We start from the raw sequence: 13,354 nt of genomic DNA on the forward strand, positions 1-13,354 counted from the left end.
AGAAGTGCCGGCCGTCAGGGCTGTTCTAGTTCCTGTCACACCAAAAACCTATACTTCAGGCCCGGCTGGCGCGGCTCAGGGGTTGAACATCAACCTATGATCCAGGAGGTCGAGGTTCGCCAGGGTTTCGGCTCCATCCCCAGCAGGGGGCGTGCAGGAGGCAGCTGATCAATTACTCTCATCACTGATGTTTCTCTTTCCCTCTCCCTTCCTCTCTCTGAAATCAATTAAAACATATATTTTTAAAAATCTACCCTTCAAGTTCCTCAGGCAAGGGGGTGGCAGGTGGAGAAAAAACAGTTTTTTCAATCTCTTTTATATTCCACATATTTGGGGAAAAACAAACCTACCTAATTCTCTGACAGCAGGCCCTTCAGAAAGTTAGTTTCCCCGTATCTGTATCTGCCCAAAACGCTTCAGTGAAACATTTAGGCAACCCAGTGTCTACAGATAACAGTTATACAAGGTGACTCGTCTCAGAAAGGAAGTAACAGACGGCGTTCACTCGAGTCTTTAAGGAAAGGAAAGCTCCCTCTTCCTTACCCTACTCCTAACAAGCCCTCAGAAAATTCTGTTGTTGATCAATATTTCAAACAATCATTTAAAAAAAATTTTTTTAAGGCGAAAGTCAAGAGTTTCAAAGTCTAGTTCTAAACTTCTTACAATTCAGTATGTGTTATGGCTTAATTATGTGAATCCTCTGTGCCCACATTTGCCCTTCACCTTACCTTAAAGTACTATGGGGGGGGGGGGGATGAAATATAAAAGTTAGATATGGCAGCCCTGGCCAGGCAGCTCAGGTGGTTAAGAGTGTCGTCCCGACAGCCAAGGTTGCGGGTTCGATCCCTGGTCAGGGCACACTCAAGAATTAACCGATGAATGCATAAGTAAGTGGAACAACAAACTGATGTTTCTCTCTCCCCTTTCCTCTCTAAAAATCAATCAATAATTTTCTTTTTTAAAGTTAGATACGGCACCCGGCTGGGCGTGGCTCAGCAGTCGAGCATCGACCTAGGATCCAGGCGATTGGGGTTCGATTCCCGGGTTGCGGGCTCGATCCCCTGTCGGGGGCGTGCAGGAGGCAGCCAATCAATGACTCTCTCATCATTGATGTTTCTATCTCTCTCCCTCTCTCTTCTTTCCTCTCTCCGAAATCAATAAAGATATATTTAAAAGTAAATAAATAAATAAAGTTAGATACGGCAAAAAAAAGATTTAGTCTCATAAATAAGGTTAGATTTTACCCACGATAAGAATGCAATAAACTAAAAGCTTGAAAAGCCACCAAAAATACAATAAACTAAATGCTTAAGAAGCCACCACAATCTAAATCTGAAGAGATACTATGAAAGAATTAAAAGGAAATTGCCACCTGCTGGTATCCCACATACCACTACTCTAATAATTCACTTGGTTAAAACTGGCTGCCACCATTTGACTCTTTCATTGAAAGCTACCATGCACAAGCAGAAAAATCATATTTAACATGGCCCATGTTAAACAAAGATCAAACCACAATTTTTGATTTGGGGACCCATCCTCCAAACTACTCCATTCCCTAAACAAATGTCAATCTAAAAGAGGAAAATGCATTGAACTTTACACTGTTTCCATCTATAAAATATACTTTTTATGCATTATATAGCTTGAAAAATATTCAAGCATATACCAAAGAACCAACTCTTCCTACAAAGATTAAACTCAATAAATAATATTGTTCTGAGTATGAATGCTGTACAAAATATTCTGAGCATAAATGATTTGTTACCCAACTGAGACCTTGGAAAGTCAGACTTCTGACCAATTTCCCTCAACTCACCACTAAAGAAATCTTTTAACCATACTTTGCATTTTGATGAAGGTTCTGGTTTAGTGACTCATCAAACTGTCATTTTAGAAGACAAATGTGAAACTCAAGAAGCTAGTTATTCTTGATTTTTATATTAAAAATACATAAGAGCTGCGCAGTTTTCCCTGCAACACCTCTCCAAGGTAGGTTTTAAGAACTTTCGGGTTTCATCATCTGGAAGAGTCCACAGATATTTTATCTCTTCAACCACTGGTGTCTCAAATTCTCACCATGACATCATTTATTACCCTTTGAAAATTGCTGACAGAGGCTAATCAACTGTGCTAAATATTTAGTTTGTGTTTATGCCCAGTCTCCACAGTGCCACCATCTGAGCAAAAGAAAGCAGAGTGACATTTTTAAATTAAGCATAAACAGCAAGTATTTGTCTTTTTAAAATATTTGCCAAGAAGGGCACGTCATATTTAAATACAATTGGCAAACTCATCAGAAAGACCTCAAATGAAAATATTCTGTTGGGATGAGACTGAATGAGGAAGATTACCCAAGAAGCTACTTAAACTTTTTAATAAGTATCTCAGAGAGCAATTTTTAAAACATACAGTGTGTCCTTACAAAGAAAAGTCCACAGCAAGGCACAAACTGTAAAAGAGAAAAATCTGTCCTAGCACCAGAGTTGGAGGAAGGAGAAAAACCTTTGGAAAAACTATCAATAGGCTTAGATACTGAAATCTTAATTTTAAATATAGAAATTCTTACCTCCCACTGTAAGTGAGGCGGGATATTTCGTATCTGAAGTTTCCGAATCCTGCAGAAGAATTAAAATGTTTTTTAAAAGAAAAAAAAAACATATAAAAGCAAAAGACATTAATAGCCAACATGGATGTTTATAAATGACTTGAATTAATTTTATATCAGCTGCGAACCAATATACAATAAGAAAACGCAGCCCAAAAAGGAAAAAGAGACGAAGTTAGTCACTGAGACCATTTGGAGAACCAGCATCATTAGATTGTAATGGATTTTTACAATAAAAGTCTCTAAAACCGGCAGAGGTAATGTTAGAAACACATTTCATCTGATGACTATATTCTAAGTTCAAACCCTTTAACCTCACATTAAACATTGCAGGACCCAACGCATTAAAGCAGAATGTTCTTAATCAGAGATCGCAGCCAAGGGGTCCATGGATAGAATTCTGGGAACTTGCGGGGGGAGGGGGGGAGTGTGAGTGTGAGTGTGAATGTGCGTATGTATCTGTGTGTGTGCACACGCACTGGTCGTATATTTATTTTCACTATGCCCTGAAATTTAGTTCCTCTTTTCAATCATAAATGATGGCATTAAACCACCGTGTAATTACACTACTTGTAATTTTGACATCAACATAAATCCGTTCTTTTCATATCACATTAAGTTGTTGCAGATCCTTAAATATCACCTACATTCATTACTGTGAAATTTAGATGTGTTGCCGAGAACTTGTTTCTTATGTCAAGAAGCACATGTTATTATGAGTTTTACCATTTTGCTAACTATTTCAAAGTAATTGATTTCTGCATAACCCTATGTTTTTTGTTTTATGCATTTAAAAACATCCTAAGAGGTCCATACATTTCAGGCCACCAAAGGAGTCCACGGTACAGAAAACATTAAAAAAACAAAACACCTTAGTTCAAATGCCACATATGTAAACATGCATACATAGTATACCATATATTGTATATAATAATATCTACTATACACACACACACTCTCTTTTTCTATCCCTTCTTCAACACAGAGAGAGGAAGGAGAGGAGGGGAGAGGAGGGGAGGGACAGGACAATAATTATATGAGATTTTAGCATAGATGCCACACACCAATCCCCCAGTAGAAGGCAAAGGAATTTATAATCAACTAGTTATTTAAAAAAAAAAAGACGACTAGCAACTAGGCTTGACATCTCAAGTGACATAAATTACTTAACTTCTAGGATCAGAACCAGTCTTCCTTTCCAGGTCAGATAATCCACTTATTTTGAAGCACCACAGCAGAACACCAGCTTAGACAAGATTCACAGCCCAGTACTTGGTCCCTTCTATTTCCCCCAAAGCATGAGATGAAATAAATGCCACAGAGACCGCCTGTCCCTTAGGAAGCTCTGAAGAACATGTGTAATAACCAAACTCAGGTACATCCCGTTTGTAATCATAAAATCTAGAACAAGAAACACTCTTACATTATTTTTAAGACAAAAAAACAAAGCGTAATCACCAGGAGCAATATACCAAAGAGGTCATGAGAATATCAATTTAAGAAAAAGATTTTTAAACACCACCCAGTCTCAATTTACATATGAAATGCTAGTGTGGGATTTGTTTCAAAATAACTAATAATTGTCAAAGTTGCAGGATGTGTACTATATCTCTGCCCTTGTATAAAGTTTCATTTTCTACAAAAGCCTTAAAAATACACCCTAACACAAGGATTTCTAATCCACAGATTTCAAAACTGCTATATATCGCCTTAGTTAGCAGAAATGTTACTCACATTGTATAAATATTTACCCTGGGTAACCAAGGAAGTAAGAATTACTACAGATATGCAAGTACTAATCTGTTTAATCAAACATCTGACCCAGTAAGAATCAGCAGCACAATGTTGAGAAACTAAGCGTTTATTACCTCTGGATTCATTCTTCTGGGTCTATGTTACCAAGAAATCTTCCCAGAAGTACACATGAAAATGTACATACAGAGTTCTGGTCAACTAGCAGGTAATTATTCATATTATAAAAACAAATACCCACTTCACAGGACTCCCAATAAATTATTTAAGTAGAATGCCATCTCCTGTACATCAGAAGTAATCCATTAGCCATGTTTCCCAATGCATTCTTCAAAATGTACATCCAACACCCATTTACTAATTGGATGTTATTCCAGAATAATTATTTCCCTTAAATGGCTGGCTGGTTCCCATTATCTGATTCTCTCAAGTTTCATTTCAGACAAACATTAAATTTTTTTTCATACAGCTAGTGTTATTACAGCAAAAATTTTCTTCCTACAAATGTTGTATTATAATTTGTACACCTGAAATTTGTGTAATGTTATTAACCAATATTACACCAATAAATTCAATTTGAAAGAAATTTTTTAAACATTTAGAAATATACTCAATACCACTAAAAACAGAAGCAATACAAATGAACAACAATGTTGAAATGAGGAAAAGAAAAGAACTGTCCTTTTACCCAGTAAGTAACCTTAAACTCTGCAGTTCACCTCTGGCTCCTAACCCCAAGCTCCACTCACCGGCATGAGTCAAAAGGCTCCAAATTAAAAGGCATGAATTCCAATCATCCAGCACAGAAACACAAACTCCTGACTTGGAAAGCACTAGAGAAAATCCACCTCACTCAGCTGTACTTACCAAGCTGGTGGTAAACAATTAAGACACTATCACCTGCTTCTCTGAGCACCCCTTTCCCATGTGAGCTTTCGGAATTGTTATATCTAAGTTTGATTCTAAATACTTGAGGGCCAGTAGACTACATATTGGTATTTTTTTCTACTCTATGATTACCAAATCACTGAAGTGCAATCAGCAAAATAAGTTGATGTTTCATCTCTTCCTAAAACGCACCAAAGTAGCAGTGATAGGACACAATCCGTAAGAGCAGGGGCTTACATCTACTGCTGTATTCAGAGCCTGGAACAGTGCTTGGCAACCAGGAAGCACTCAGTTAATAAATTAAATTTGGCTATAATATATAGAAGGGAAAGAAAAACAAGACTCACAGATCCACCATCCAGAAACAACTAACATTTCCAATGATTTTCTTAAAAATTACAAGATGAGTGCCCTGGCTGGTGTGTCTCTGCTGAGCCTCATCCTGGGCACCGAGAGGTAGCTAGTTGGAGTCCTGGTGGGGCACATGCCAGGCTGTAGGCTAGATCCCTGGTCGGGATGCGTGCGAGAGGCAATGACTGATGGATCAATGTTTCTCTCTCACATTGATATTTCTCTCTCTCTTCCTCTCTCTAAAGTCAATAAAAAAAAACATTAAAAAAAATTATAAGAGGAGTGAGAGCTGCCTTACTTAAGCTTGACAGCAAAAATCAGAAAATACTGATTTAATTACTGTTATTTAAAAAAGCAACTCCAACACTATTTGTAAGTTAATCATATAGAATTTAAGGGTGTCCCCCCCACCAGAGATATCCAAGTCCAGAGAGAAAAATGAGGTAAAGTTTAACATTCTCTGTGCTTGAAATCTTACCATGAAACTTCAATACTATTTATTAAAAGCAACTTAAATTACAGGGTAAGGAGCCAACAGAGAAGATCATAGAGACTCCAAAGGGCATCCTCAAGAGCTTTAGTAATCAATGGGACTGATTTAAGTTGATTTCAGAGCAATTTTCACAGTGACACCACACTGGATAAATGAATAAAATCAACCTCCATACGCCCATACCAGCTTCAATTACCAAGTATGATCAGCTGGCCTTGTTTATACTCACTCCTGTACCAACAAGTCCCACAGTCGTGCTGAAGTACATCAGTAAAGAGCTATAAAAGGACCTTTTTTGTTTAAACTTAACCACACCACCGCTGTTGTGCCTGAAAGTAACAAAAATTCCTTGATATCAGATATCCACTCTATTTCCAATTGCCTAATAACTATCTTCTTACACTTGGTTTGTCCCCATCAAGATCCCAATGAGATGCACACATGTAGAACTGATATCTTTTTAGGTCTATTTGAGACAAGAGTTTCCCTTCACTGTTTTCATGCCATTCATTTGGTGGTCCAGGTCATAAATTCTGTACATTCATTCATTCCTAATTTCATCCACTGCATCTCTCTCTGTCATTTTAGTAATTGTTTACTATGTTGAACTTGATGCACGATGCTGTGTAATTTTTTATATTATAAAGCACAAAACATCTATGAACCCACTTACCAGAGTAAGACAACTGAAGTTTCCCATGGTAGTGCCTCCCAGAATGTAACCATGACCCCCAATTTATAAATAAAAGGCATGAGAATGACAAGTATTAGTATCTCTTGTTTTGTTTTTTAAAGATTTCTTTAAATTGATCTTTTAGAGAGGAAGGGAGAGTGAGAGAGAGAGAAACATCGATGTGAGAGCAGAACATCGATCGGCTGGCTGCCTCCTGCACACCCGCAACCCCAGGCATGTGCCCTGACTGGGAATCGAACCAGCAACCTTTTGGGAACCTCTTAAAACGACTTTAAGTAGACAAAATACTATTATCAAGTCCTTAAAGATGAACAAAACTTCACACTAAAAATCTAGTCAGTGTTCAAATTGCCAAGATTTAACAAATTTTTTTTTTAACAATTGTTTGTCCAATCAGTATCCAAGCAAGGTCCACACACATAGCATTTGGTTGATTATGACACTAGTGTCATAATCTAAACATTTCCCTTTTTTTCTTGCCACTTACTTGGGGGTAAAAACCCCCAAACCTGGATTTTGCTAATTAAAGCCCCATAGGGGTGTTTAATGTGTTCCTCTGTCCCCCGCAAAAGTGGTACTTAGATCTGAAGACTCCATTTGGGTTTTTTTGTTAAGAGAGTCAATAATACGTCACAGGGGGTGTTTCGCACTCCATGAGGAGATTCGGTTATCTCTGGTTGTGAAATAACCATTATTTCATTCAAAGTGGAGAACTGATGGTCTCATTCTTTCATGCCTTCTGTGTTTAAGCTGGAGTTCTTCCATCAAGAACAACCTTCCCTTATCAAATATTTGGATACTCGGAAGCACAGTATGTCCAGTAAAGACAGGATTTCCTTCACTTCTGCAGAGACAGTTCCATGCCCCTGTGCCATCCCCTCACTCACCTCTGATCTCACACACACACACACCCCGAAGCTGTCCTCCTCCTTCCACCCCTAAGCATACACCCCTAAGCATACACCTTTGCCTTTTTACTTCGGGGCTTCTCCAAAGTGTCAGAATACACAAGCAGCCCAGAGGCATAGGAGAGATGAAACCCTTAAGACAACCTGCAATTTATAGGCCGGGGGTGGGGGCCAGTAGATAAACGCTGCAGGCTACCAGCGGGGAGGCATTCCACACTTTTCTCTAAGGCCCCATTTCCTTACGGCCAGTCAGTCAAGTACCCCGCAATGGCTTTTCCTCATTCCCCAGTTCAGTCTCCCTGTCCCCTCACTCTTGCTCCTTGAAATCATCTCCAAAATAAATCAACTTCATGCAAGTCCTCATCTCAATCTCCTTTTTCAGGAGCTCAAAGACATCATTATTTCAAATTTTTCCGCTGGTGCCATGGCATTGTGCAAAGCTGGCCAAATGTTAATTTTTTTCAGTATCACTATAAATTCATGGATTCACAGAGACTTTGTATGTATCAATCCATTGCATTCATTCTTTCTGATGCTCAAATTGCCCTGTCTTTGGCCCATCAGTGGAAGCCTCTTCACATCGGCTCCTGCAACTTTTGACACAGCTCTAGTAACGTGAGAGCTCTTTTGCTTTGTTATGACATGATAAATCCACGTTCAACCTGTACACTTCCTGCCCCCATCTGCAATCAGCCCTATCTACATGGAACACTGGTCCCTTTTAATCAAAAATAATACATAGAGACTCAAGCTGGCCACTAAGGTGCTCACTGTTACTGGGTTGGTCATTGCTCCTAGATCAGAGCTAGAAAATATACATTATGTTTGAAAGAGAAACAAACCATGTGTCCACAATGATCATTTCCAATTCAAATTTTAGATTCCTAGGCTTTTACCAAAAGTCTTTGACATTTGCATCTTTTCTTCCATTGCAAAGTTTGACAAGAGTATAAACAAGAATATAAATAAGAAATGCTTTATGTGCTCCCCCCTCCCCCCCAAAAAAATTTCCTGTTGCAGCCCTAAACACCAATGTAAAGGTATTAGGAGGCAGGGCCTTTGGGGAATAATTAGCCCCCATCATGGGATTACTGTCTTTTTAAGAAGAGAAACCAGAGCTCTCTTCACTGGTACCCACTGAGGAAAAGACCACTTGTGCCTACAGCCAAGAAAGCATCATCTGTCTACAAGCCAGAAAGAGGGCCCTCACCGAGCGCCAAACGAATGTGCCTTAATCTTGATCTTGGATTTCCCAGACTCCAGAACTGGGAGAAATAAACATCTACTGTTTAAGCCACCCAGTGCACAATATTTTGTTATAGCAGCCCAAACTGCCTAAGACAATGTCTATTATCTCATTTAACCCTTGCAGTCAGCATTTTAGAGATAGAAAAACAAAAGTGGAAGTTGAACTCATCCAAGTATACACTGCTAATGTGTGGTAGGGTCTGAATCTATAGCTGGGCATTCTGGCTCTAGAGTCTGTCCTCTTAACTTCACTATATTCAATCTTACTGATTCCACTTATAATCCAACCAATAATGTAACCATATCAAATAACTTCAGAAAAGTGACAGGTTGCATGTTAAACCCAAAAGGTGAAAACATCTACTGGCTGCAGATGTTTATTCCAGCTGTGCCCAACCAACTCAATCTATGCCCAAAATGGAATTCACTCAACCTGCCCAAATTCAATATTGCTAATTACTGGTAATAATTACAATATTTAAAGTATAATTATACCTATCCTTTGTTTTATAGTTAATAATTAGCTCTTTAAATGAATAGCATGTGATTTTATTTCTATGTAGAATCTAAAAAACAAACAAACAAAACTGAAACAAACTCATAGATACAGAGAACATTTTTGATGGTTGCCAGATGGGAACTGAACACTGGGTGGAGGAAAGGAAAAAGTATGCCGTCCCGTCCACTGCACAGGGAGGGATGACACCCCAAGGGTGGTCTAAGAACAATCTACAATAGAACTACCAGGGGCACTTACTTAAAATGAAGATTCCAGGGCCCCAGTGCAGAAGCCCTCAATCAGAATCTCTGGGGGTGTGGTGGGGAAATGCGATTTCACACACAGTGAAGTTTGGTGACCAGTGAGGTCTATTTAACAGGGCAAGTCCCCTGAGGGCAAAATTATTTCTATCTTACCCACTGCTGTATAGTCAAGTGCGGCACAGACTGCCTGGCCCACAAGGGGCAGTAAGTCAGCTCGGTTCAAACAACGGGGGGGGGGGGAGTCTCCTCCAACACTACAGCTCTAAGTGAGCATCTAAGGTGATTCTTCTGTCACCCCCAGCTCCCAGATGGCCCTGGGCACAACATGCGGGTTTTATTTAGTCCCCTGAACTGAAACAGAGGTGTGTTTATCTTTCAAAGCTGACTCCTCATCATCTTCATCTACCTGGAGCAGTCTAACAGCCATAAGCGTGTGGACGGAAACTCGAGGGAAGCAGGCCACGGGCCGGGAGAGCCCGAGAAGCGCTGAGTGCTCTCCGCCTGCTCCTAGGCTCCTCTCAGGACACTAGGTGTCCCTCCAAGGGAGGAACGCAGGTAAAGCTCTTACACTTCCTCAGGACATGTGCCAGTGAGACGGCAGGACACTGCTCAAAAAATAATAGTGGAGCCCTGGCTGGGCAGCTCAATTGGTTGAGCAGCGTCCTGTGCCCCAAAGGGTGCAGGTTCAGTTCCCGGTCAGGGCACACACTTAGGGTGTGGGTTCGATTCCCAGCTGGGGCGCCTGCAGGAGGCAGCCGATTGATGTTCCTCTCTCCCCCCCACACACACACACCATCCCTCTCTAAATTAATAAACATATCCTCGGGTGAAGATTAAATAAATAAATAGTTGAATTAATAGGGCACAAACTGATCCCTGATTTCTGAATAATCCAAGATCTCTGTAGTCTTCTTACTGAGATTTCATCTGAAAATGTGCCTTTAAGCAAAAAAGTTATTCCCAGTATTTCGACCAACCAAACACACGGAGCCGAACATCAGGGAGAGTTCTATTTAAATAAGAGTCTCACTGCCCCTGTGACTCCAAAGTGTAGCTCCTTCAGAAGCATAACATTACCACCATAGAGCCACTTACACAGATCTTCCGGGAACCTTAGGGAATAAAGCACTCGGGCAAAACCTCTCATTTGTTTGAGCCACACTGAAAATTAACCATGCCCATATTTTCCCACAGTTTAACTTTATGAATGCCATTACATTTTTCTCCAACAAGACTCATCATATTTTTAACAAATGATGTTTAAAGCTAAGCATCTTAAAACTTCTTTGTTCAGTGGAGTAGCCACTAGCCACATGAGGCTACTGAGTACTTGAAATGTGGCTAATCCAGTCCAAAATGAATTGCTCCATGAGTGTAAAATATATAAGATTTTTAAAACTTAGTAACAAAAATAGAGAATATAAAACTTCAACAGTTTTTAATACTGATCACATGAGAAAAGATTAAAACTTTAGATATATTGGATTGTATAAAATATGAAAGTTAATGTCACCTGTTACTTTTTACATCTTACTGTGGCTACTAGAATAGTTAAAATTTTACATGTACATAAAATTTCACATTTTTCTGTTGGACAGAGCTGATCTAAAAGTATACTTAATGCTCAAAGGTAAAACTAACTGATAAAATTTTATTTGTTTGTCAAGGAAATTTCATGGAACAACTAAACAAAATTTGGCCCAGCCAGTGTGGCTCTGTGGTTGAACATCGACCTAGGAACCAAGAGGTCGCAGTTCGATTCCCAGTCAGGGCACATGCCCAGGTTGTGGGCTCAATTCCCCAGTAAGGGGCGTGCAGGAGGCAGCTGATCAATCTCTCCCTCTCATCAATGTTTCTATCTCTCTATCCCTCTCCCTTCCTCTCTCTCTAAAAATCAATAAAAACATATTTTTAAAAAACAAATAAGAGACACTGCCAATGAAAAGTTGCATCCTCTAGCTAGAAAGACTGAAGGCAGCAACAGGAGAAGATTAATAATTTCCAGGTTATTTCTGCCACGACTGAAAAACAACACAGATCTCTAAGAAAACTGTCCAATATAATCATAACTATATAAATCCCAATCTCCTAGGGGGGAAAAACCCCCCACAATAGATGTTATCTAATTTATATCCACATGTTATAGAGGTCACATCACCATAAAGTAGATCATTTCAAGGTAACAAAACCTCTAGCCTCAGCCTAGCAGCTAACATGACACACGAAAATAAGACAAACAGCTGTGCTCACCAACAATAAAAGATGCAACGCATGTGACATTTCGAGAAGCTCCCCTCTACCAGGAAGGCCTTGCAAGAGGTACCTCTACAGCTATTAGACATGCAATTTAAAAAGTGACATGTTAAAACTGTGCCCTTTATGACAACCTAGAATGTAGTATCATGCTAATAATCACTGATTATATACAAAAACACGTTACCTATGACTAACATCTCCAAGCCCGTGGAGGACAGAAGTCTCTCAACCGAAGAAACTCTTGGTCTTCATGAACTGATGTAATTGGTCAAAAAGTTTAACATAAGCCAAAAGCAGAGGGGGCACTGAGCACCACAGTTACCTTTGCACACTCCTCACCCTCAAGTGTACCCAAAGCACATTACCTGCCCTGGGGCTTCCTCTATAACATAGACACCAAGAGTTTTAAATGGCCCTCCCCACCCCTTAAGTGCTCTACCCCTTTTGAAAGCTTTGCTATTAGGAAAGCCATCACAAACTAAAGCTGTCATTAACAATCTGTACAGGGCATTAAATTTTAGTGGGCTGGGCTTTAGACTTTAACACCTTGTAAAATGTTGAAATAAAAGCTTATGCATTACAAAACACTTAAGAACGTGTTAAATGCCGGCCAAGCACTTTAATTAATTGCCTAAAGACTGACTTGTAGAAACAAGTGCAAAACACAAACTATCAGAAAAGACCGTCCACCAGGGGGCAGCACACCAGGACTCCAACACACCCCTAATCGCCAGCATCTGTTCATCAGGTCTTTTATTTTTAACCAAAAAAAAAAAAAAAAAAAAAAGTCTGGAGTTTTAACATTTTTTTCCTAAGAAGTCCTACAGTATAGATAAACACTTGCATTAAGCACACTCTATTGATTAAAACTAGGACACATCTTAAATTTAAGAGCAGAATACCAGTTACAAACATTTGGGATTCTAAATCCCTTCTCCATAGATTTAGATGCTAGATGTTATTTAAATAGTTATTTACCCCTATGTTTAGAACTTTAGGTATTTTGGGACTTGGGAAAGCTTTAAATTTATAAAGTGGGTAACTAAAAAACTAGTTGCAGAATTCTATCTTCATTGTGATACAAGCAGAAAAATTACTGTAGGCATAACAGTCTATCTTTTCAAGAGTCATGAGTTATGAAACCAAACAAATAGTATCAAAACAACCAACCAGAACGAGATCTTATTTTCTTAGAACCACACACATATCTTAATATTCTATAGAGAAAAAGCGAAATTTTCAGAATCTTAACAGCTCCCATCTCTTCCAGAAACTGCAAGCTACCTAACCAGACAGCCGCAAAGACTAAGTTCAGCGATGCGTTTAAAGTTACTGCCAATTGTGACAGTGGCTAAAAATATGTCACTGCAGGTATCAGTCATACAAGTTTGCTT

The 13,354-nt window shown here is 39.3% G+C and overlaps 1 protein-coding gene across 4 annotated transcripts in view; it reads right to left on the reverse strand.

Moving 5' to 3' along the window:
• IGF2BP3 (insulin like growth factor 2 mRNA binding protein 3) overlaps window positions 1-13,354 on the reverse strand; it is a 91,807-nt gene that overhangs the window by 56,097 nt on the left and 22,356 nt on the right. For all 4 annotated transcript variants that reach the window (XM_016217019.2, XM_016217017.2, XM_016217018.2 and 1 more), the window contains exon 3: window positions 2,570-2,618. In XM_016217019.2, coding sequence (XP_016072505.1) covers window positions 2,570-2,618 — 49 coding nt within the window. The remainder of the gene's footprint in view (window positions 1-2,569; window positions 2,619-13,354) is intronic.

This window comes from Miniopterus natalensis, chromosome 10 (genome assembly GCF_054644295.1).
Source record: "Miniopterus natalensis isolate mMinNat1 chromosome 10, mMinNat1.hap1, whole genome shotgun sequence".
Lineage (NCBI taxonomy): Eukaryota > Metazoa > Chordata > Mammalia > Chiroptera > Miniopteridae > Miniopterus > Miniopterus natalensis.